Genomic DNA, 24,668 nt, shown 5'->3' with positions numbered 1-24,668 from the left:
ACCTCAATGCCATCATCCTGACCGGGTTATGTTGCACCACAGATAAGAGATCTCTAGCCACACAGGTCTCCCCAATTGAAAACGCCGGCCCGGCTGAATTGTGTCACACAAACAAGCCAGGAGCAGACAGGGCAGCCATCGCCCAGCCCTGCACTGTTGGAGAGCGTGATGATAGTTTGATAATATGGGCAAGGCTGAAACCTGAGGCCTGCTCTATTGTTTCACGAGAGAGAGAGAGAGAGAGAGAGAGAGAGAGAGAGGTGGAGGAGACAGCCTCTTGAGGAGGTGATGGTGGGGTGGCTGTGGGCGGGTGTGTGTATTTATGGAAGTGTTGCTGTCTCACACTCATGTGACTGTCACCAGCTGATCAGTGTGCTTTTGGGGGGGCCAGGCAGGCAGGCATTCATTCATGCCTCATTCCTGCCATACTTGTTCCATCTTTCACCACGCTCTCTCTCTCTCGCTGTCTCTCTCTGTGATCTCTCTCTCTCTTACACTATCTCAGTCTCCCGCTATACATGTATCGTATAATTCGAACATCTGATGTGAGCAGGCAAAAATGGCTGATAAAGCTGTAAAATATATATATTAAACAGAAATGACAAGATATTATATTGACATACCTGAGATATTAATAAATATCGTCTCTTTCGCATGAATTGCCTTTAAGGATTCGGAAGCATCTAATTAACCCTGGAGAGGGAGGGAGGGAGGGAGGGAGAGAGAGAGAGAGAGATATTTCCTGTTTCCCCTTTGGTTGTACAGAGCACTGTGTGTGTGTGTGTGACAACCAGTTATACCTGTCAATAGCAGCCTTGATCATCACGGGCCTGTTGTTGCTGCTGGCCTCCCCAGGAACGGTGCCTCTTCCCTGGGAGGGGACGGGCCAACCGGGGGTGGTCAAGGAGTTTGTTTACCCTGGAGCTCTGAGCCTTGTTCCTGTTTGAAAAAAAACAAAACAAGACGTTATTGGCTGGAACCTACCGCATTGTCTTTGAGAACTCATTGAGAACACTAGGTGTGTGTGTGTGTGTGTGTGTGTGTGTGTGTGTGTGTGTGTGTGCGCGTGTGTGCGTGTGCGTGCGTGCGTGTGTGTGTGCAGTAGCAACTCTTCTATTTTTGTACTTTTATTGTTTTTTGGTCGTCATCATCACTCTGTCTCATTTGACAGGGACTATCTTCGGTCGTGCCTCGACTGACTCATTCTTTGACTCATTTTTGGATGACAGTGCTTTGTGGAAAGGGGACGGACTTCTCTGTGCCTCAGATCTGATAACACCGTTGTAGATCATTGGTTATTCTCGCTGTCTACGGGCCTCTCTGTTAAGGCAATAGGCCTTAAGGCTGTTTAGGGAAGTAGGTCACATCTGTTGAGTCAATCTAAATATTAGATTGACTCCTAATATCTAATTTATAGATATTAGGTATTTCCCTGATTGTTACCTAATTGACTCAGTTGTCAGTTGTTACAGACAGAGGAATAGACAAGGTATGGACTACTATAAGAAGAAACTTTAAGCTTATCTCAAACCACTTCCAGCTTCCAAGGTCCATCTTAAAGTGAGCCTTTTAAGTGAGATGTATGACCGACACTGCACCGCGAAGAAAACTCCCACCATCCAACATCTTCCTCTCAAACGTCCTGGACTACTTTTTCCCCCCACATTTTTAGCTCCTACTGTTCTCTGAGGCGATTTCCTCTCCTGGAAAGCCTGCAGTAGTGAATTTGTGTGTGTGTGTGTGTGTGTGTGTGGTTGTGTGTGGTTGTCTGAGCGAATGGGGAGGAGGGGGTGGGAAGGGGAGAAGAGACGGGTTGGGAGGGTGCATTCGTTTTGCAGGAAGGATGTGAGTTTGCTGAAGAGCTTTTCGCACAAAGAAAACGTCGCTCACGGTCGCCAGGGCGATGGCAGCTTTCAGATTGAGCCCCTCCGCCATCCAGCCCCCAAATACCAGCTCTGCCTGGGCCCAGGAACCAGGCTCTGGCCCGCTTCAGATTGATCGACCGCGTTTTACTGGCTCCTTTTACCTTGTGTGTGTGTTCAGTTCAGATGAGGGGGGGGGGGGGGCTGACTGTCTGGACACCCCGGAGCTCCTTCCATTCAGAGTCACTGACTCACCCTCAATTACAGCAACACTGGGGTGTTTGTGTATGTGTGTGTGTGTGTGGGGGGGGGGGGGGGGGGGGTTTGTGTGCCATTAGTTGATTAAAAGTGTGTGTGTGTGTGTACCCGTGTGATGTTATCAGAGAGTGTTGGTCCATACGAGAAAGTGTGCGTTTGCCTGCGCGATTGTGACCAGCATGCTTGTGTGTTCATATTTGTTAGACCAGGAGACGTAATTAATTTAAAAAAAAATAAAAAATAGCACAGCCCAATGCTCTCTAGTGAAAGGGTGTGGCGCTTGGATTAATGTGTGTGTGTGTGTGTGCGCACGTTTGTGTGTGCGCATGCACGTGCACACATGTTCGCATACTTGTGTGAGCATTTCCCTGATTGAAACTGGAACGCCGGTACCGCCCTAACTCGTAACGTTGGCGGTCCCAGCGTGTAGCCACTCGTGCACAAATGTGTGTGTCTGTGTGTCTGTGTGTGTGCGTGTGCGTGTGCAAGCGTGCTAGGGCGCTCACATCTCAGCGAGACACCGGAGGGCTGATGTCATGGGTTCCGTCATGATGCAACACTGAGATGATCTCAGCATTCTTCAGGAGATCCGTGTGTTCACACACGGATCCATGTGAGATCCGTGTGTTCACACACGGATCTGTGTTTGACGTGGAGGCGTCTCGGAACGGCCGAGCCACGTTACCGTGGACGCACTGAGGTTGGGTGTGGGTAGAAGCAGAAGTGTGATTTGCGCACATCGGTCAAAGCAACTGTCGACATCTGCATCCTGTATTGTTCTTCTTTTGGGTGCTGTTGCGTGCTATTTATTCATTAAGCAGAGGCTTCTATCCAAAGCAACCGTCTGCCCGGGTGCAGGTGTGTGTCCTTGTGTCTTTCTGTCTGTGCATGCGTGCAGGTGTGTGTGTGTGCGTCTTTCTGTATGCTTGTGTGTGTGCGCTTTTGTGTGCAGGTGTGTCTCTGTCTGTCTGCATGCGTGCGTGCGTGCGTGCGTGCGTGTGTGTGTGTGTCCCCTTGTGCCTGTATGTGTCACGCGTGTGCGTGATGGCATGCCTCCTCAAGTCCCCCCCCCCCTCCTGTCACACTGAAGTCAACCGTGTTATTTGCTGATAACCCGTGTGGCTCCCACCGCGCTCCAACACAGCATCACTGTCCCATCGACGTGCCCCTACTAGCGCGCCTGACTTTTACCACCAACGGCCTCCTGACAGGATCCTGCCTGCCTCCAGTACGCTCCAGCGTGCACCGCCGGGTAGAAGGGGGCCCACCCCCAGCCCAAAGGCTCTTGGTTCCATCCCCCTAAGCTGAAAGGCTCTTGGTTCCAACCCCCAAGCCGAAAGGCTCTTGGTTCCAACCCCCAAGCCGAAAGGCTCTTGGTTCCAACCCCCAACCCCCAAGCTGAAAGGCTCTGGGTTCCATCCCCCCAAGCCGAAAGGCTCTGGGTTCCATCCCCCCAAGCCGAAAGGCTCTGGGTTCCATCCCCCCAAGCCGAAAGGCTCTTGGTTCCAACCCCCAACCCCCAAGCTGAAAGGCTCTGGGTTCCATCCCCCCAAGCCGAAAGGCTCTGGGTTCCATCCCCCCAAGCCGAAAGGCTCTGGGTTCCATCCCCCCAAGCCGAAAGGCTCTGGGTTCCATCCCCCCAAGCTGAAAGGCTCTTGGTTCCAACCCCCAACCCCCAAGCTGAAAGGCTCTGGGTTCCATCCCCCCAAGCCGAAAGGCTCTGGGTTCCATCCCCCTAAGCTGAAAGGCTCTTGGTTCCAACCCCCAAGCCGAAAGGCTCTTGGTTCCAACCCCCAAGCCGAAAGGCTCTTGGTTCCAACCCCCAACCCCCAAGCTGAAAGGCTCTGGGTTCCATCCCCCCAAGCTGAAAGGCTCTTGGTTCCAACCCCCAAGCCGAAAGGCTCTTGGTTCCAACCCCCAACCCCCAAGCCGAAAGGCTCTTGGTTCCAACCCCCAAGTCGAAAGGCTCTCGGTCCCAACCCCCCAAGCCGAAAGGTACTGGGTTCCAACCCCGATATCCACGCAGTCGGTCGGCCTGCGGCCCCCTGTAGTGAGATGACCCCTCGACTCCTCGCCGCTCCTCAATGACACGTGCTCGAAAGTGTGTCAGCGTGATCCGTCACGCGATAGTTAAGCATAAGAGTCCCCTGTTCGTATCCTGTTTTATGTTGAATTAAGCTGGAAATGCTGTGTTATGAAGGTCGGTTTAGCCTTCAATAACGTTTCACATCAGCCTTATTTTCTAAAGGCAGTTGAGGTTGTGTGACCACAAGGGGTTCTTCAGTTCTCCCTGTGAGGTTGGATTCTAATCAGGGCCTGTATCACGTTGTTATGTGAGACAATAGCGTTTGTTGACAAAGTTATGTGGTTGAGTAATGGAGCATGCATCCTAAACCTCCTGTGAGGAACTGGAAGCTAGCACATATTTAGGCAACCAATCAGTGTACAACACGGTGCTTTACATCAACATCTCTCTGTTAGTAGATGCATGCAGTGAAGACTGCATTGTCTACACACACAGCCCTCGTATGAACTCCTCTGAGTCTGTCTACTCTGCTGCGTTGGATTGACAAGCTTGTGTTTTGGGTTCATTAAACTGATGACCACATCCCTATTCCATCCTCTCACTGTTCAGAAGGCCGGCCTTGTGGCCAGGTCAGCTGCCACAGTGTAGTTCTGCTTCCCCTGCATCGTTGAGCCTCTCTGTTGTTGATCTACGCTGCTGACAACTGCTGCAGATCTATTGTGCACTGCCAGTGATGGGGGGAAATATCAAATGATACAACAAACGTTTGTTCAGGGCAGGGAAACATTATCTACCTTTGTCGTTTACGTATCGCTTGTTTCTTCATTCACAAAAATTGTCAATTTGATTTGAGTTTGTTGCTGCGTCTTATGTTGGTTGAAACTAGGCCGTCACTGGTCTAAATCGAACCACGGTTTAAACATCTAGTCAAACATTTGTCGTCCATCTACCACTCATTGAAAACCAGTACACACACACACACACACACACACACACACACACACACACACACACACACACGTCTGCTGCGGGCATGACGCAGCCTTCTGTAGGCCAACATATGACCTGCTTTAGGTTAGTGGTTGTAATGGTGGAGGCGTCTCTAATGCGCTGTACTGGTAAAGCCTAATGTAGCCAAGTGCTCCGGATGCTTCTAGCCTGTGGTGTGTGTTTCCGGTGAAGGGTGAGGTGTTTCTGTCTTCCTGCAGAGTCTGACGCTCATCAGAGCACTGGACTCCATTAGCAGAGCTCAGAGCTGTAGCTCAGGTGTGTGTATGTGTGTGTCTGTGAAAACACACACTGAACCGCCCCCGGGGAGCCGAGTTAATATTCAACACAATCACGGTGTCAGCATTGTTACATTACTTTCAGTTTTATTCATAGGATACTATATCGTTTATGCAGCTGTAAGGTGTGGAGAGGGTCTTGTCACTATTCAATATTGGATCAAATGAGTTGTTGTGATAAGAAATTCAATATTTATTCGCTACCATTTACTTAATTTAATCGTTAATAGTATTTTTTATTATTATCGATTAAATTGTAATGACTCGTCTTTATAAAAAAATGTTTGCCAGAAGTTATTGTTTTTTTCGACACTCCAGACGCACTCCCAAGTGTACGTGCGTGCGCGTGCATGCAATAGTCCACGCCACGCTCGCTCATGCCTTTTGCACATGCCCACTCTGTAACCACCTGACTGCCACAGGGTCGAAGCCTGGTTCTCCAGAAGAACCAGGCCACGAACCCCAACCCGAGCCGAGCATGGCTGGGCTCGGGTTTGGGTAGCCTGGTTCGAAGCGTGCAGCTCCCGTGGTAACGTGATCGCCGGGGTTTCACAGACTGAAAAGTCCCCGGCTTGCGTCAGGTGTGTGTAGTGAGCCATGAGTCGCCCACAGTGTGGGCGCGGCGCTCACATGCAGCGTGGATCAGATAACCAAAGAGGCAGGCTCTGCGTTGCCCGCAACGGCTGGGCGAAGCTCTGGTGGAGCAATGGTATCTTCTTATCACGTTATCATTTCTCTGAAACTGCTTGCTTGCTTTTAGCTGAAATCGGTCTTGAGGATGACATCATGTTGGTTTGGGTTTCGTTTTTGTTTGCATCCGGTGTTTAAATAAATACCCAATTTTTTATCTGGCACTGTGTGTACAAACTTGTGTTGTTGTGTAAACCATCCATCCGTGTCTTACTCTGAACTCTCTCGGATCAAGCTGCATCTAGGGAGGGAGGCTGGAACAACTTCAAAAGTTGTACCGACTCGTGATCTTAAATTTGATTTGAATAATTCACACGGTCCCATTAAAAAGTCTTGCGTTGAGGGTCCAGTGAAAAGCTGAGCGCTCTTCACTGATGTGTGGTTATAAGACTGGGAGGAAGAGCGGCAGCCACCCACTGCATGGACGCCTGCGTCTCCTCACAGGATCTGGATCTCACAGGAGGTCTAGACGTGTCACTGGCGGAGGCCCTGGAATGACAGAAATCTAGGCCAGGAGTGCAGAAGGAGTGGACCTCTGTCAACCTGACGATACACACAGAGAACTCAGGGACCGGGAAGGGAAGGCTGACATCAAACAGACCAGGGAGAGCAGGAGGACAAACAGACGGGAGAGAGGGACGGACAGAACACTATGAGGGGGGAGAAGACAGACGGAGGAGAGAGGGATGGAGAAAACAGGATAAGAGAAGAGAAGACCCAGACAGAGGAGAGAGGGATGGAGAGAACACTATGAGAGGGGAGAAGACAGACGGAGGAGAGAGGGATGGAGAAAACAGGATAAGAGAAGACACAGAGGAGAGGGGAATAGAGAGAAAATGAGGAGAGAGTACACAGACACAAGAGAGAGGGATGGAGAGAACACTCTGAGAGGGGAGAAGACAGACGGAGGAGAGAGGGATGGAGAGAACATGGGAGGAGAGAAGACAGAGGAGAGAGGGATGGAGAGAACATGGGAGGAGAGAAGACAGACAGGAGAGAGGGATGGAGAGAACATGACAAGAGAAGAGAAGACCAGGACAGAGGAGAGAGGGATGGAGAGAGCATGACGAGAGAAGAGAAGACCCAGACAGAGGAGAGAGGGATGGGGAGAGCGTGATGAGAGAAGAGATAACACGGGTGCTGGGTCTTGCAAGGGACTTGTATTGGGAGGGTTGCTAATTTGATCCCCGGCTCATCCTAGCTAGCTCCTAGAGTGTCGAGGTGTTCCTGAGCAAGACACCTCACCCTGACTGCTCCTGACGAGCTGGCTGTCGCCCTGCACGGTTGGCTCCGCTGTCGGTGTGCGAACGTGTGTAAGAACCTTTGTAAGCCGCTATGAATAAAAGCGTCTGCTAAATAAAATGGAGGAGAAAGAGAGAGAGATAGCAAAGCGATGGAGTGAACATGAAGCATACGGAAGAGGAGAGAGCAGGGGCAAGGCAAAGATGAGAGGCCAGGCTTTGAGAGAGGGTGGAGGAAAGGATGGGTGAGGAGAGGGAGAGGTCGGACAGGGGAGAGGAGGAGGAGCAGGAGGAGAAGGCATCCTAACAGACCCAGAGACGTGAGAAGAGAGGAGAATGCCGCCGGGAATAGATGGGATAGCTGGAGAGATGGGGGCAAGAGAAGACGAGGAGGAGCGAGCCCCTTTGACTCCATCCCTCAAAGACGACTGCTTCGCTAGATAGAGAGGGAGAGAGGGCGCGTGGGGGGGGGGATTACTCTGTAGTGTGTCTTGGGAGCTAGCCTACTTTATGTTTGTGTATTGTTTCTGTATGTCTGTGTTCATGTTTTGGTTCCCTTGGTAAGAAAAGGCCCACGGGGGCATTGTTTTTTCATCCTCTCTGACGCAGCATTCAGACCCAACGAACCCTTAGCCTCTCCTCTATTTAACCCGGCCATAATATCTCTTTCTTTCTGCGCCTCCATTTTGTTTTGAGTGCGTCGAGTTTCCGGGGGTTCTTTCTGTGCGCCGTTGGGTTCGGGGGGGGTATTGTCCGCCCGTATGAATGCTGCCATTAAGCAGACGGCCGGGGCCTCCGACGAGGCCCCCGTTGAAAGGGACACTTGTGGTGGTGGTGTCGGGTGTGTGTGTGTGTGTGTGTGTGTGTGGGGGGGGGTTACATAAGGCCTTTGTTATGTCGCCGCGCCGCCCGGCCCCGGCTAGGGACAGGGCCCCCGCCACGGGGCTGGCCCAACGCGGAATGGGGTCCACGGTTAGTCAGCTGGAAATTGGAGAAATTTAGAAAGTGACAAGAGTTTTGGATCAGGGTTGAGTGGGGACTGGGGAGTTCGTTGATGAACTCAACGTGGCAGTTTGTTCTAGGGTTTCAAGATGAGTTGTTAATGTTGAGTGTGTGGTATGATGACTTATTTATTGATTTAGACAGCTTGGGTTCTGACATTCTGTGCTAACATCTGCCGGGACAGTTTGTCCTGGGGTTTGATTCATAATCAAGTGTGAGATCAATGATGATTGATCTCATTGATAAAGTTGATGTATGCAAAATGGCATTGATAGAATCATTATTTTGCCTTTGTCTCTTCTGCTTAACTTGTTCAATAATCCCAATGCTGTCACATAGGGTAATTTGTGTTTGTTTGGTTCAATAATCTTTGGCATACATTGTTGTTGACTTAACTATGTTGGCCTACTGTAGGATATCCGAGGGCTAAATTCGCACATACTCTGAAATCTGTGTAAAAACCCTTTTGTATTTACAGACTAATAGGATTGTACTGTTGCTAAACAAACCAAACGATGCTTTCAAACGGCTCCGACTAAACGGTAAATAACCGCCTTTCCTTCTCTCTCTACAGGGGGCGCTGAGGGACAGGGTTGTATTGTCCAGCGCTTTCCTGAGAAGGATTGGGAGGACAACCCTTTCCCACAAGGGGTTGAGCTGGTACGTCGACACAACACTCACCCACACGCCTATAGACACATGAAATAAGGATAAACACATGGAATCAGGTTGAACACACAAACTTAGGGTGAACACATGAAATCAGGATGAACACACAAACTCAGGATGAACACACAAACTCAGGATGAACACATAAAATCAGGATGAACACACAAACTCAGGATGAACACATGAACTGAGAATGAACACACAAACTCAGGATGAACGCATGAAATCAGGATGAACACACAAATTCAGGATGAACTCCAGAATCATGTCCACAGATTAATCAAATCAATTCAATTTGAGCAAGGCACTGCCAGTGTTCATGGGTTCTCTTCCCGGTGTTCCGGGAAGCAGTGGAAACTGGGCTTACGCCGTCAAATTTGAAATGCAAATAAATGCTCTTCTAGTTTGTCGCTATGCAAAAGTTCCCTGAAACCAAATGGGTGAGACTCGGAATTTAAATGGTCTGACAAGCAGCCAATACACAAATATTGATTACATAATTATCACAAACTGAGAAGGGAAACCTCGTTTCTGAAGATACGAGTAGCAAATGTGCAGTAATTCTGCTATTTCCTTCCGAAAGTCTATTCTGTTAATTGAATCACAGCCATGTTAGGCTTTTTTAATAATCTGTTGTCTGTGGTCCACAGACTTAAACTCGGACTGAGTTTCTTTTGGGTAGGCCACAGTGTTTGTCGTTTTGTGGTCAAGTCATTTTTAATGGGTTTGCGGTCTACATCCTACATAACTAGCTAATCATAATGTCAATAAATCAGCCTGACTGGAATATGTTATGTAATTAAAGCTAGGGTGGGTAATTTTTTTACTGTAATATTTGGCAAAACTGTCATAATAGCCAGTCAGCTATATGTAGGTGAAGTGCTCTGAGAATATCTGCCCATTACTTTGCTCTCCCCTGCCTCTGTGTGGCGCCCCCAAAAATTGCCACCGCTCATGTACACTTTGACCAATCAGAGCGAGGCTCTGATTCTTATTCGTTCTTATTGGCTGTGGGACTGTCTGTTCACCTTGGCAACGACGTTGGTGCGTCCCTGCGTGAGCGTTCACGAGCCTAGCAGTCTGACAGTTTTGCACTACTACGGCGACAACAAATGAATAGCAATGTCTTCATCAACGGCCCCTAAATTTCCCATTCCCCGGATACCGACAACTAACACCGCTAAGACAGCGAAAAAAAGAGGAAAGACACTTGTTGAAAGGACAGCTACTAAAAGGGAGGCGGAGAGACGTAAAATCGGACGCTGAGATGGCTACATTTCTTATAGACAGGTAAGGAAAAGTGATATCTCTCCATGGTATATTGTGAAGAATATGTAAAGTGTCGGCTGGTATGGTTTTTTACTAGGCAGAGCCACGATAACTGTTACATTACGGTTCTGTAATGTAACCGTTTCAATACGGTTCCGTAGGATGTCTTGCATCGGCCCATGGTTCTTTTCCGGTCCGTTTTATGTGTTAGTTATGGTCACACTAACCTGTCGGAATAACACAGAGATTGTGCTCACACGTCGCCAAGGCCTCAACGCAACTGTGGATAATGTCCGAGTCACGTTCGTGTAAAAGCTACTTTGACACAACTGCCAAGTTAAGCACAGCGAGGGAAGTGTAGCATATGATATTCCATGTATTGTTATAACGTTGTTGCAAGCTAGCAGCAGCCTTGCTAAGTTTCGCATTCGCTTTAAAGTGACGGTTTCCTTCTGTGTTTTACCCGAGAATTGAGAATTACCTCGGAATCTGACATGGTGTTTCGTCTTCCTATCAATGTAACTGAATTCACATGAACGCGCATAACTGACGTTCGGAGGGAGGAGCTACAGCAGGTAGGGCGTGGCAGGGAGGGGCCAGAGAGAACACAACAGAATCTCAACGGCTGTTTTCTCCTAAATTACTCACCCTAGCTTTAACAGAGAGTAACAATGGCTGTCAATCACCAAAAACACAATGGATAATAAATCACAATGAATTTCGTACCTCACCGGGAAAAGCTATTAACATTATCATTTTATGGCGTGTACACCTCAGTCAACACTGCCCTACGTTCATTTTCCCTCCTTTAATTTCCTCTCCTTCCTCCTTTACACAAGTTTTGCGAGTGTAAATATTTGAGCCATGAATCCCAAGTGTTTTATGATTGGGGGTGTGCACGGGTACACCTGTTTACGTGTAACCGGTTAGTAAATCATCAACTGTTTAGGAAACATAAGTAAACGAAAACCGTAAAACAAAATGAAAATCACCGTGCCATTGTTTCAATGGGAATTGCGACGCTCCATACTTTCAACATAAAGTTTACATATTTATAATTCTAAATTCGTCCCAGCCTTTATACCACAGATACTCTAGGGTCTATAGCATATAACCGCGTTTTTTGATTACAGTTTACAGTAAGCTGACAACATCCTAATTAACACCACAACTGCAAATTAACCACATGGAGATAACCATGGCAACCGGTCAAACAAATTTTTTTTTTGCGATCATTCTGCTCGTGCATCTGCCGTGTTGATAAACAAATAATCCCCCTATAGCGCGACTGCGGTCCACTTTAAAAAAAATTTTAAAATTCATTAATTAATAAAAAAAACGGTTAACCGTGTACCCGAAAAAAAGGGGTTGTGTAACCATTTACAATTTTTTGTAACCGTTCACACCCCTAATTATTATATATAGACATATATTATATTTATTTGTCCAAAGTCATTTTTACACTGACAATTCCAAGCAAGAAGGCTGTGTCCTTCCAGCGTAAATGACGGATGGAATTTCCTGTTGTTGCCTCCTGTAGTTAGTTTAATTATAGCCAAGATCTCCATGACTCAGTCAGACAGACCTCAGGCATGCAGCTGCAAACATGTGACTCCCAGAAATCACCTGTCCAAAGGTGTCACCGTGGGTGAACTCACCTCACTTTAAAACACGGCCGAAACTGTCAGTCAGGGCTGAATCCCTGCAAAAATATTAAGAATGAATCGCTCAAAATTCGGCTGCTACTGATTTGTTATTCTACTTTTTTGCGCCAGGAAACCAAATAACTGTCATTCGAAAAAAATAACTGAAATGTCTCAGTAAACTTTTATTTTTTAATTATTAATAAAAATTTATTTATTTATTTATATTATTTTAATGAAACAACCATTAATATAACCATCTTTTACATGACAAAGATTCTTTGCGTTATTCGTTATACATCGGTGTATATATATTCCTTATCAGCTTGATATTCGCTTGATATCGAAAACCCCCCCCCCCCCCCAGCCCGTTGTAATGGCCCCTCCTCCTCTCTCTCCTCAGTTCTGCCAACCCAACGGATGGCAGCTAGTGCCCCAGCGGCTGCCCCCCTCCTTCTTCGTGGCGGTTCTGACCGACATCAACTCCGAACGCCATTACTGTGCCTGCTTCACCTTCTGGGAGGAGCTGGACCACCTGCCTGTGAGTGTCACGCACAAACGCATACACGCACACACACATACACGCACACATATACGCGGATATACATGAACACATGCATACATACACTCACAGGCAAACGCACAGACACGCCTACAGGCACATACGTACACATACACTAACGGGCACATACTGTACGCACACACCTGAGCACACATGCGAGCAGACAAACAAGCACAGACACACACACACACACACGCACAAGTGCACGCACACATGTACACATACACCAACGGGCACACTGGGCTAGGTGTGTCGAACCGCCTTCAAGTCAAATACCAAATTTCCGATCCTTGTTATTCAAAATACGTTTAGGTTGAATTTATGAGTAAGGTGTTTTTCCTTACTTTGTTGCCAGCTGGTCTTGTGTCATGTGTCACTATTAACTGGTTAGTCATCCCCTTTAAACCAAGTGTGTGTGTGTGTGTGTGTGTGTGTGTGTGTCCCTGTGTGTGTGTGTGTGTGTCCCTGTGTGTGTGTGTGTCCCTGTGTGTGTGTGTGCGTGCGTGTCCCTGTGTGTGATCAGAAGGTGGCGGAGGCCAGCGAGGTGGATGAAGACGAGGTGTCCTCCTCATCGGCGGCCATCCCGCCGGCTCAGCTCTACGGCCCAAAGAGTTTGGTGCTGGTGTCCCGCCTGGACCACACCGAGGTCTTCAGGGTACGACAACAACAACAACAACAACAACAATCCCGTAGGGGAGGCATGTGGCTAGAGGTAGAGCGGGTTGGCTGGTGACCGGGAGGTTGCTAGTTCGATCCCCGGCTCCTCCTAACTGAGTGTCGAGGTGTCCCTGAGCAAGACACCTCTAACCCTGACTGCTCCTGGCGAGCTGGCTGTCACCGTGCGTGGTTGACTCCGCCATCGGTGTGTGAATGTTGGTATGAATGGGTGAATGTGAAGCACTTTGATTGGCCACAGGTTAGAAAAGTGCTGCAGGCCTAGTATAAATGCAGTCCATTTACCCCATCACACGGGGTAATATATAACCTACTAATCCATCATTGATACCGCATCATGACTTATAATGAGATACCAATGATGAATGAATGTTTCCTCCAGGCAAAAACGCAATCGATCTTAGGAAGATGCAATCTTGAGGAGATTGTATTGCACTCATTCACCCCCTTATCTACTCTCTACTCTGTGCACTTATACCGGCAGGGTTGACCCCTTTCATTATGCCTGAGCTGAGCTGGTTGAACTAGAATGCATTCCTTGTACAATCGGTGTTCCTTGAGGGTTTTTGTCTGTCCGTGTTGTATCTGCTACTTTTAATCACATCGAGTCCTGCCTCGTCACACATTTGGTGTGTGTGCTGAACATGAGAGCGTCCCGTGGCTATCCTCTCACCGTCTCCCGTTTCCGTGGTTACAGAACTGTCTTGGGCTGATCTACACGGTCCACTCGGACAAGCTCACAGCGCCCCTGGAGACGGTGATCGGGAACCTGCTCAGCTGTGTCATCCCCATCGCAGGCGGCTCGCAGGTAAACACACACCTGAATCGGGGTCTGTATCTCTGTCTGTCTGTCTCTGTATCTTTCTCTCTCCGTCTGTCTGTGTGTCTCTCTCTGTGTTTCTCTCTGTGAGTCTCTTTCTTTCTGTCTCTCTCCCTCCTTCCCTCTGTCTCTGTCTCGGTCTCTGTCCCTCTGTATCTCTTTGTCTCTATCGCTCTGTCTTTCTGTCTCTCTCTCCATCTTTGTCTATCTGTCTCTATGTCCCTCTGTACCTCTGTTTGACTGTATCTCTCTCCCTCTGATGGAATCAGTGATGTGATTCTCCTCATGTATCAGCCAGAGCTGTCCCAGGCAGACAGACAGACTGCAGACTGTTACTGCCTCGTGTGGTCATTGCATCTATGCTCCGCTAGGTAGTTCACACTCCTACAATGAGCGCAGCAGCGAACTGCTTTAGCTTATAGTTTTATGCTGCTTGCTAGCATAACATAGCTTTTTCATCACAACAGTAAAAGTGGATTGGGAGCAGTTTTACGGCTGCTTAGCTTGTTAAGAATTGGAGTGTGTGGATGTTGCGCTTGCATGTGTGTAACTGAGCGCGTGTGCGAGTTTGATAGAAGAAGAAAAAGGTTTTAACTTATGGCAGATATCTTAACATTTGTTTTTGTTTTTCATTATTTTTATTGAAAGTTTGAAAGAGTGAATAACGTTACTTTACAACAAATGTTCAAAAAGTGTATTGATACATATTATGTCTATCTATAAACAGAGGGTATTTCAGCATTGAACTTGAACAAAATACACCAAGATGTCCACTCTCCACGAAGCCTTTGACATCCTTTATAGTATAGTAACATATATTATTCTACATGTGCTATTATACAGCTCTTAATTCCCTTTTTTATGTCTTTGTTGTGATCCCGGTGTGACGTCTGTCTGCATCCCCCTGTGCACGGGTTCCTGTGTGTTACAGATAATTGAGTCCCCAGTTTGTAGTTTAGACTTGGGTCCTCATGCCCAAGCCTGTGACTGGCTGCTGGGCAGCTGCCTCCAGGTAACCCTTCTGTCATGCCGGAAGCTTCTGTGCCAATCAACAGCCCGGTTCATTGTTGTTTGCTTTCCCCGCCCTACTCCCCAATCCAATCAAACAAACTGTATTTATTAATCATTGATTTGAGATTGATCCTCTCATATGGCTTCCATTTCAAATCCCGCGTGATTTGTGATTGTGCTTTTTATTTTTTGGCCATGTACCCAAGATTGTGACGATTATGGCAGTTATGCATAAACAAGCTAAATGCTAATGCTAACGAGCTAAATGCTTACACAGTTGGGCTAAATCAAAGCATGTCAATGTACCTAAAACAACACGATTAACCCTGACATGTTTACACCAGTGCATACGCTGAAGTTGCACACAGGCTCATGCATGACCAGGTATGGAGTTGCTGGTTCACCATACAGAGGGGCAAATGGCCCACCATCGAACTATACCCGCCAGATCTCTAGTCAGTGAAACCATGGAGGGATTCAAACAGAGAAAACTCTATAATGACTCTTTCCCATGATCTTCTCTTCAACCGTCGTCAAAGGAAAACAATCAGGCTTGCGCATCAGAATGCATCACGGTTGTTTTTGTCATTGTGAGAGAACTCTCTAGAGAGTTTTAGACATTTAAAACTCCAAATCAACATTAATATGCTGATTTGTAGTTAGTATCCCAGGCTTATAAAAACTTATTTTCATTTTTTTTTGTCATGTCCCGCGTTAGAAACACTCAGTTTCAAACACAACAATGTCACCTCCTAAATGACTTAATAAATAGTAATTCATTACTAAACAATGACCCAAATTAATACCATTAACATTGCTATGCTTCTGAACTCCTGAAATTGAGGCGGTCATTGTGTCTGAAGTCACGATTGTTATGCCCTAAACAAACACCACCAGAATTGAAGTCCCAAGTTCAAGTCCACTCCTCTCCTCCCCTGCCTTATCACTCTATTCTCACTCTAGACGTAGACCGTTGGCCCATCTCTACTTTACATTGAAGCGTTCTCTTAAGCCGTAGCAATTGAAGCTTACTTCATGGTTACTTTCACTTTACATCAGTGGATCTTCAAGCCAATCAAAAGGTGTTATGATAATTAGCTTCTTTCTGACACGTAGGCTACGCTAAGAAGGATGGTTTATTCTACGTTTTACAGTGTTTTCTCTAAATATAGGTCATTATTATGTGCCTAGTTAACCTAGCGTTAAGAACCAAGATGGAATCAAGATGGCCGAGGCAAGGTTATAATTAAGCAACCCCCCACACTGGGACACAACAACAATACTGTCATGGTGCCGTGAATGTGACCCTTGACCTCCTTATTATGGGATGCCTGCAATGTTCGTAACAAAGGTATGCCTTGGTTAACATGTCTGCTTAACGCTGATTATGATGAAGTCTGACCCAAACACACACTTGCCTCCTTACTTCATCTTATCTCGTGCCCCCCCCCCCACCTTATACCTTACACACTTAACTTACTTTATTTCTCTTGTTTAAATCTTTCCTCTACCTCTCCCTCTTTCTTTGTCTCTCTCTCTCTCTCCTCTTTCACACAATGTCTTTTGACGATGTTGGGAACTAGTTTGTTCAGACTCTTGACTCCCGAGAACAAATAGTTCCCTCCTGTACTGATCTTAAGCAGTGATCATCACTTAAACAAACACACACACACACACACACACACACACACAGTTTTTTAGTTTGATTCCCCTTGGGGAATTTACAAGTGGTAAATGTCATGCAAGTTCTTCTGAATAATTTCCAGTTAAGTAAACCAAGTTTAATGGCACTTTCACATCCACACTCACAAACACACACACACACACACACACACACACACACACACACACACACACACACACACACTCTGGGGATATTAAAATGATAGATTAAAACCGGGAAGAAAAAGGCCAAAGGGGTTCAAAGTGGTGAAATCTACATTTCAGAAATTGCACAAGTTTCAGAAATTGAGGTCATTGGCTCTCAGTGTCTCTTTCATTTCCCAAAACGCACATTCCTGGTCGTTAGAGCTGAGGAACTATTAGAGGCCTCGATGCTGGGTGGCCGGGTTTGGTCGTTAGGGATGATTGGATAAATCTAAACCAAAATTATGATTTGAACGATTGTTTGGTGTCAGGATACATTGTGTTCTTGGTTTTCTAACTGCTTTGACCCTTTGACCCGGTTAATGATTCATCAAATTATCTAAAGAAAACAAACAAAAAGAATCTGGTTCAAGTGAACCACGGAAAGATAATACATCACAGTGTGAGTTAATGTGTGCGTCCGTGTGCAGGTACGTGTGTCTGTGTTCGCGTGTGTCACAAAAAATCACACATTGAGGCATTCGCATCATTCACATTCATGTCCTGTTAGTGCGGTCCCTGGCTCCAAAATGGCTGCCCTGCTGTCAAGAGCAGCCATGCTTGCCCCATCCTGTGTCCCGCCATGTCTTAAATGTACTACATTGTTATCGTCGCTGCTCTCATCCTGTTGTTTAACCGCGCCATGTTCTGGCCGTCCACTCCACCCAGAGCTCATGTTGACGCCTGTATATGCACACGCCAAGCCAGTGTGTTATTGTTGAGTTTGGGGCTGTGACCTCAGCCCCTTCTGTCTATAACTCGGTCTCGTCCTACCTTTTGCCTTGTTTTTATTTCTTGTGTGTGTGTCTGCATGTTGTGCGTCTTTCTCTCTGCGGTTTGCTTGTGTAGCGGGGCCAGGAAGAGGAGGAGGAGAGTTTTTTGGTACGCCTTCCTGAGTTCATTTTACCCCCCCAACTCCCCGCCCTCACCCCCCAGCACCCTTTCCTCCTCCCTTCAACCAATCAGCTCGTACCTCTCCCAGTTGACTTCCTGCCTGCGCTCCGTTGCTTCTCCTACTGCTCTGCGTCAACCAAATGAATCAACACGTCTCTCCGGGAGAACCACCAATCACGTCGCTTCAGTACCCACAGCTGATCAAAATTAAATTCTTTCTTTGTGGTAACTTTTCACTTTTGTTTCTCTTAACGTCGCAGAACTAATTAACCACTATTTCTGGTTAATAGCTCTCCGGATTCAATTTTGAAATCACGAGTGTTTCGATTATTCATTGAAGGACATGTGATTCATCTTCAAGATGAACTGTCTTTATCCAGGATAGTAGGATCATATTTAATACTAAACATTCCTGTTTCTTAGAGGTTGGTTGAGTGGTCGTACCGTCTTCAGTGTTGCTGCTGCTGACTGATTGTGACCCCGCTCCTCATTCTCTGCTAGCTAGTGACGTGCACTATGCCTCCACGCACACCTGCTCACATCGGAAGCTCTTTCACGTGGATTACCTACCCCAGAGGAACGGCGTCATGCAGCCTAGGCTGTTCATCAGGACAGGGGTCCTCAGAATCCTTTGTAGGCCAGTAAGGGCCGAAGTTCTCAGAATCCTTTGTAGGCCAGTAAGGGCAGGAGTTCACAGAGTCCTTTCTGGGCCAGTAACGCCGCGTTCACGCTGTACACGTCCGTCGGCGGATGACGAAGGCCGTGTCTGACGTATGGGGGACGCGTTCTGATTGGCCGACAAATCCGTCGCTGCCCGAAAAGTAGAACATTTTCCAACTTTCTCACAGGCAACGGTGCTATACAGCATCAATGAGATCCTTCGACGGACGTGGACAGTGTGAATGCGGCGTGAGGACCGGTGTTCACAGAATCATTCAAGGGCGGGGTTCACAGAATCATTCAAGGGCGGGGTTCACAGAATCATTTAAGGGCGGGGGTTCACAGAGTCATTTAAGGGCAGGGGTTCACAGAATCATTCAAGGGCGGGGTTCACAGAGTCATTTAAGGGCAGGGGTTCACAGAGTCATTTCTAGACCAGTAAGGGCATGGGTCAAAGAATTATTTCTAGACCATAAAGGGTCAGGGTTCACAGAATCATTTCTTCGCCATTAAGGGTCAGGGTTCACAGAATAATTACTAGACCAGTAAGGGATTCAGAGGGGTCCCAAGTTCAGGAGAATTTGTCCTCAGGACATTTAGGATTTCAGATTTACCCACTTTAGTTTCTGTTTAATATGTAGCTTTTAATGCTAAGGAATCATTCAAGCATTTGTTTAACTTGGCATGTCGAGGCAAACAGAAACCAATAAAGATGTTGTTCAAGTGAAGCCAAACCCACCTCCGATAAGATTTGCTCATTCATGCAATATGTTTTACGTAAAATTTATCAAATCTTAAGTAAGAAGTTGAAAAAATCTTGAGTAAGAAGTTGTGCCAGTGATGCAGGGCCGTCCATTGTCAGTCATTACATCAACCCTGTGAAAGTGCTCAAAATGTGTGCAAAACCATTCCTGCAGAACGCTGATCAGTGTTCAGTAGTGTGGACCGTGTACCATGTACTGGTGTGATTTTTCCTCTAACACGATCTCAGTGTGTTACCCCACAACAGAAGCCCATTGGCTGAATGTTGTTCTGTGGTGCATCTCTGAACTCTCCTTCTAAGATTCACCTCTCACTTCTTACCCACGCACCTTGGTTGCTTCACCACGTGTGAAACGCAGTTGATTCATCGCCGATTCCCCCTTCGTCTCCTTTCCTTAACTTGCTCAACCGAATCAATTTCAGCATCGCTAACAAAGGGCTTAATGGTTAATTGATGGGAAATGGACCTATACTAGCAAAAGCCATGGTTAAAAAGTTGTAGGACTCACAAAGAAGCTAGTCAATGTATTGGAATTAGTGAATTAGAGAATTAGTATTTCACTGTAAAGGCCCCTGTTTGACACTACGATGTAAGCATTGCTTAACTGCAACACTTAATTGTAAGTTAATTGTAAATTAATCAAGCTCAGAGTTTGTCTCTTAGTCTTGACCTTCACGGTAACCAGCAGAGCTGTGGTCCTAATCACAGCTGTTTCTAGTGCAGGAAACACCTGCTGTTTCCTCTGACATGTCCCTCTCGATAAAGGTTAATTGACACGGTCCGAGGCCGGCGAGGGGTTGTCGGGGTGGTTGCCATGGAGTCCGGCCCAGTTCTACTCTCTCGCCGATCAGCTGGAATGGCTTGTCTCCCCTGCCCCCTCCCCCCCCCGACTCCCTCTCCCCAGTTCTAATGTAGCTGCTAATCCACTGGGATTCTCCCTCTGCCTATCTCTCTCTCTCTCTCTCACTCCCCCGACTCACCCCGTGACGTCCGATCAGTGGGGGCTTTGCAGCCGAACGCAAAGACCCCCGCGTTCTTCACACCCTGAATTCATATTGTTTTGTTTTTTGCTTCTGTCTCTCTCTTCCTCTTTCTCTCCATCCGTCCCTCTCTCTCTCTCTCTCTCTCTCTCTCTCTCTCTCTCTCTCTCTCTCTCTCTCTCTCTCTCTCTCTCTCTCTCTCTCTCTCTCTCTCTCTCTCTCTCTCCCCCCACAGAGGACCATTACGTTGGGTGCGGGCGATCGGCAGGTGATCCAGACGCCCATCGATGACGCGCTCCCCGTCAGTGGAAGCAGCGTGGCGCAGCTCTTCAGACAGCTGGGTAAGAGAGAGAGAGACAGAGAGAGACAGACAGACAGAGAGAGAGAGAGACTCTCATGTCATCCATCCTCCTGTTCCATTAGTCATTCTCACTGGCCACCATCTTGGCTCCAAACACTAGCATGGGTTAGGGGTTAACCAAAATTCTGCCTTCAGTTCCATCCCCCTGCTAGTGTTTAAAACCAACATGGTCGCTCTGTGAACGAGGCCCATAGGAGGATGAAATGAGGATGCCGTCATCCATACCAACAGGAAGGGCTTTCCATGCGAACGCCAAAGTAGTTTTCTTGAAGGCCGTCTTGTGTGGTCAAGCCAACTCCGTTGATTAACCGACCACTGTTGTGTAAATTGGATTACTGCAGATACTCTGTGCGTATTTGAGAGCTCCACGTAATGAGATTTGCGATGTTTAACAAAGGAAATCAAACAATTGGCACCAAAATGGGCCGCAGCTGCTGAGTGCTACAGAATTGGCAGTTACTCATCAATATTCATTCATTAGTGCAATTAAAAGTATTGCCACCAATATTTGAACACCACCATGTTAGAAGCTGCGTTCCTAACTACAACGGATCGATGTTCATACTCCAGAAACACGTCAGCGCTTCATGGATGCTGTTCCTCAGGCTCTACGTCCCTGTAAACGTTCCTATTACGTTCCTAACGTTCCTCGTCTACGTTCCTGTGTTCCTCAGGCTCTACATTCCTGTATACGTTCATGTTAGGTTCCTAACGTTCCTCGTCTGCGTTCCTGTGTTCCTCAGGCATCGTGAACGTCCTCTACCTGTTCTGCGCGGCGCTCACGGAACACAAGATCCTCTTCCTGTCCAGCAGTTACCAGCGTCTGACAGACGCCTGCCGCGGCCTGCTGGCCATCATGTTCCCGCTCAAATACAGGTGCCCCCCCTCCCCCCCCCCCCCCACGTGTTAGCATTGTGTAGCGTCTTAGCCTAGCTATCTTTATTGTATACAGGGAATGGGTTAACCTAGTGATTGTGAGTGCTAGCCACTTGGTTCTATTAACTTCCTTACTGTACCGACAGCGATATATTGTTGTTTCTCTTCTGACGAATGTAAAAAAAAAACGTCTGCTAAACGCCTTGAATGTAAATGTGTGTAGAAGTGCCTTCACGTACTGAGCTCACACATTGACGATCTAATGTCATCGCTCGTGTCTTGAAGTAGCCGTGTTCTTTGAAAAACATATTTAAAGTCAAGTCGCCATGGTGCAGTAGGATTGATCGATTGAGGAATTATTGATTTATCTCCTTATTTTCTATTTTCAATTCTAAAAGAGCCCGGCTCTGCGTCGGTCGGTAAAGAGTCGGTAGCTTCCTGTGGACTGCTAAGTGCCGACCGCCTAAAATGTCCCATTTCCCATTAGTGTTCGATAAATGACCCTTCTTCTGCTTTAACAGCACCACCAGGCTGGTTAGTAATGACGTCAGGTGCTCCCACGCACGCTTTGTGAGGTAGCCCTGTAAAGTTCAGGGCATAGAACCGAGGTTAAGAACTAAAGGAAATTTATAACTTGCAAAAGTCGGCCTTTAACCTAGGAGATGTCTGACGCACTAGTGATGCTGACTTCCTGTTTGTGTGTTTTGTTTTTTTCCGTGTGTCTGAGTTTGTATGTGTGGGTGACTTGGTATATGTGTTTGTGTCTGGGATTTGTGTGTGTGTGTACGTCTGGGTTTTAGTGTGTGTATGTTTGGGTTTGCATGTGTGGGTGTGTCTGGGTTTTTGTGTGTGCATGTCCAGGTTTTGTGTGTGTGCTTTTGAATTAACATGTGTGTGTGTGTGTGTGTGTGTGTGTGTGTGTGTGTGTGTGTGTGTGTGTGTGTCCCCACAGCTTCACCTACGTCCCCATCCTGCCGGGCAAACTGCTGGAAGTGCTCAGCACCCCCACACCCTTCATCATCGGGGTCAACTCCTTCTTCCGCTCCGAGACCCAAGAGCTGGTGGGTGTCTGCCCCCCCTGCCCCAATCCCCCCAATTCATCTTGGACGTCCTCTCACGACCACACGACTACCTCATCTAACACTAAGGCTGATTTTAGTGCAGTTAATCGGCTGTTTTAGAGACTGTATTAATGCAATGTTGGCTGACAAGCGGATCTGAGTCGGCCAGTGAACTTCCGTGTTTCCGGTTGTTGTCAAAAAACCAAATAGGAAATGACTGTTTCTTTGTCACCTGCGGTGTGTCTCTGTGTATCGGGTTCCGTCAGCACTTGTCTGTTTCCACTCAACAAATTGTCTACACTAGGGTCCGGTTACATAGTGCGATGGGAATCCAAGCTTTTGATTAAAATCGGACTGGGTTTAGTTTAAACTTGCGCGGACCCGTGAATGACCTGGTTTCACCTTGTGGACCAATGAGCTCGCCTGTCCGTCCTGCTTTGGCCCACTTGAGTGTCGTTAATAGTGCCTGGCTTGTAACAAAACGCCTGAAATCTGCACGGCAACAATGGCCTTATTGAGTCGAAAGTAGTGAGGGATGAAAATGTCGGATCACTTGTGAAACAATTTCCAATTTGTTACTGCCTGATAAGACAGAAATTAAACACTCATGAAGGGGACACACACACACACACGCACACGCACATTCTCACACGCGTACTCACACACACACACACACACACACACACACACACACACACACGTGTACTTCCCCTACTGTCAATCTGTAGTAGACCTGTCACAATGAGAGGCTGTGTTCTGTACAGTCGGTCTCGTCGCCGTCGGTAACGAAACACGGATGTGTGTGTTACGGGGGTCAGACATCACTTGATGAACACGTGCGGAAAGGGGAATGTTTGTAGAGATGTATCACCAATGGTTCAGCTTTACATTTGGTCAGTTAGTTCTGTTGTGGGTAAGATTTGGGCTTTACTAGGAAATGAGAACAAACCTGTGTGTCTGTGTGTGTTCCCGTGTTCCTGTGTGTGTGTGTGTGTGTGTGTTCCCGTGTGTGTGTCTGTTCCCGTGTGTGTGTTCCCGTGTGTGTGTGTGTGTGTCTGTTCCTGTGTGTGTGTGTCTGTTCCCGTGTGTGTGTGTGTCCATGTGTGTGTGTGCTACTAGCTGGACGTGATCATCGCGGACCTGGACGGGGGCACGGTGACCATTCCAGAATGTGTGCACATCTCTCTGCTCCCGGAGCCCCTCCTCCAGCAGACCATGACGGCCCTCTCCATGGTAACCGCCGCCTCCGCCTCCTCCTCCTCCTCCTCCTCCTCCTCCTCCTCCTCTTCATATTGTAGCGTTACTGTTGATGTTGTATTTACAGTATTTAGTTAACTTAAAACTAGGGCTGGGCAAGTTGATTAATTGAAATTGACGCATTAACGCACATTCTCTTTTTTTTTTACTTTGATTTTGAAAGGTCTTGACCACAGAATGCCAACATTCATATAAGAAATCATTTATGTTTTTAGTTCCGCTTACTTTACATTAAATCACACTTGCAGTAAGTGACTGCCTGATTACAATTGCAGTAAGTGACAGCCTGTTTACAATTACAAAATCTGTAGTGTTGCGTTAGTTTCATATTCAACCCACAGATTATTCGTAATTAAGCTTTTAGTCTTTGCCCAGCCCTACTTAAAGCTGCTAAGTAGGGCTGGGCAACAAAATGTGATTTTCTTGCCTGTTTCAACACGGACATAGTACAGGTTTGAGTTGTGAAACTTTTGTATTCAGAAAATATAGTAATACACCTAGTTAGATTTGTGTGTAATTGTTGTCCATCTGATTAATGGTATTAATAGTGTTTAATAGTAAAGTATAATATTTACATATTACTCATTGAATCAATAATGTTGAGGATTTCCCGCACCGGTTATTAACCGGCTGTCAAAATGGCTGACCTTTGCGAAGGTTTACCGGAGGCAGCGTTCAACTCTTCTTCTTGCAAACGACCCAACACCGGCTACGTGATGCCGACCATGAATCCCAGTGTTAGTTCAGGAAGAGGAAGACCATCCTCCTCCCTTTGACGGCAATCCCAGACACTAAAACCTAATGGATGATTACTGACGTGTGATAACGAGATTACATTAGTTTATCGTCAGTTTGGGGCGGGGCAGACCAGAACCAGGTGATTGTTTGTTTGGTGAGGCTGGGCGAGGTCTATGGTTTCCTTTGGGTGATGAGTCA

The 24,668-nt window shown here is 47.1% G+C and overlaps 1 protein-coding gene across 1 annotated transcript in view; it reads left to right on the top strand.

Annotated features, from left to right (window-relative positions):
* Nucleotides 1–24,668, top strand: part of sbf1 (SET binding factor 1) — a 65,152-nt gene that overhangs the window by 7,377 nt on the left and 33,107 nt on the right. The window contains 10 exon segments of the mRNA XM_079735898.1: nt 8,940–9,025; nt 12,350–12,487; nt 13,032–13,163; nt 13,881–13,991; nt 14,935–15,015; nt 17,730–17,762; nt 20,413–20,518; nt 21,282–21,414; nt 22,367–22,475; nt 23,595–23,708. Of these exon segments, the coding sequence (XP_079592024.1) occupies nt 8,940–9,025; nt 12,350–12,487; nt 13,032–13,163; nt 13,881–13,991; nt 14,935–15,015; nt 17,730–17,762; nt 20,413–20,518; nt 21,282–21,414; nt 22,367–22,475; nt 23,595–23,708 (1,043 nt within the window).

Source organism: Pollachius pollachius, assembly GCF_949987615.1.
Source record: "Pollachius pollachius genome assembly, chromosome: 4".
NCBI classification, from domain to species: domain Eukaryota; kingdom Metazoa; phylum Chordata; class Actinopteri; order Gadiformes; family Gadidae; genus Pollachius; species Pollachius pollachius.
This window is presented reverse-complemented; position numbering and strand designations above follow the sequence as displayed.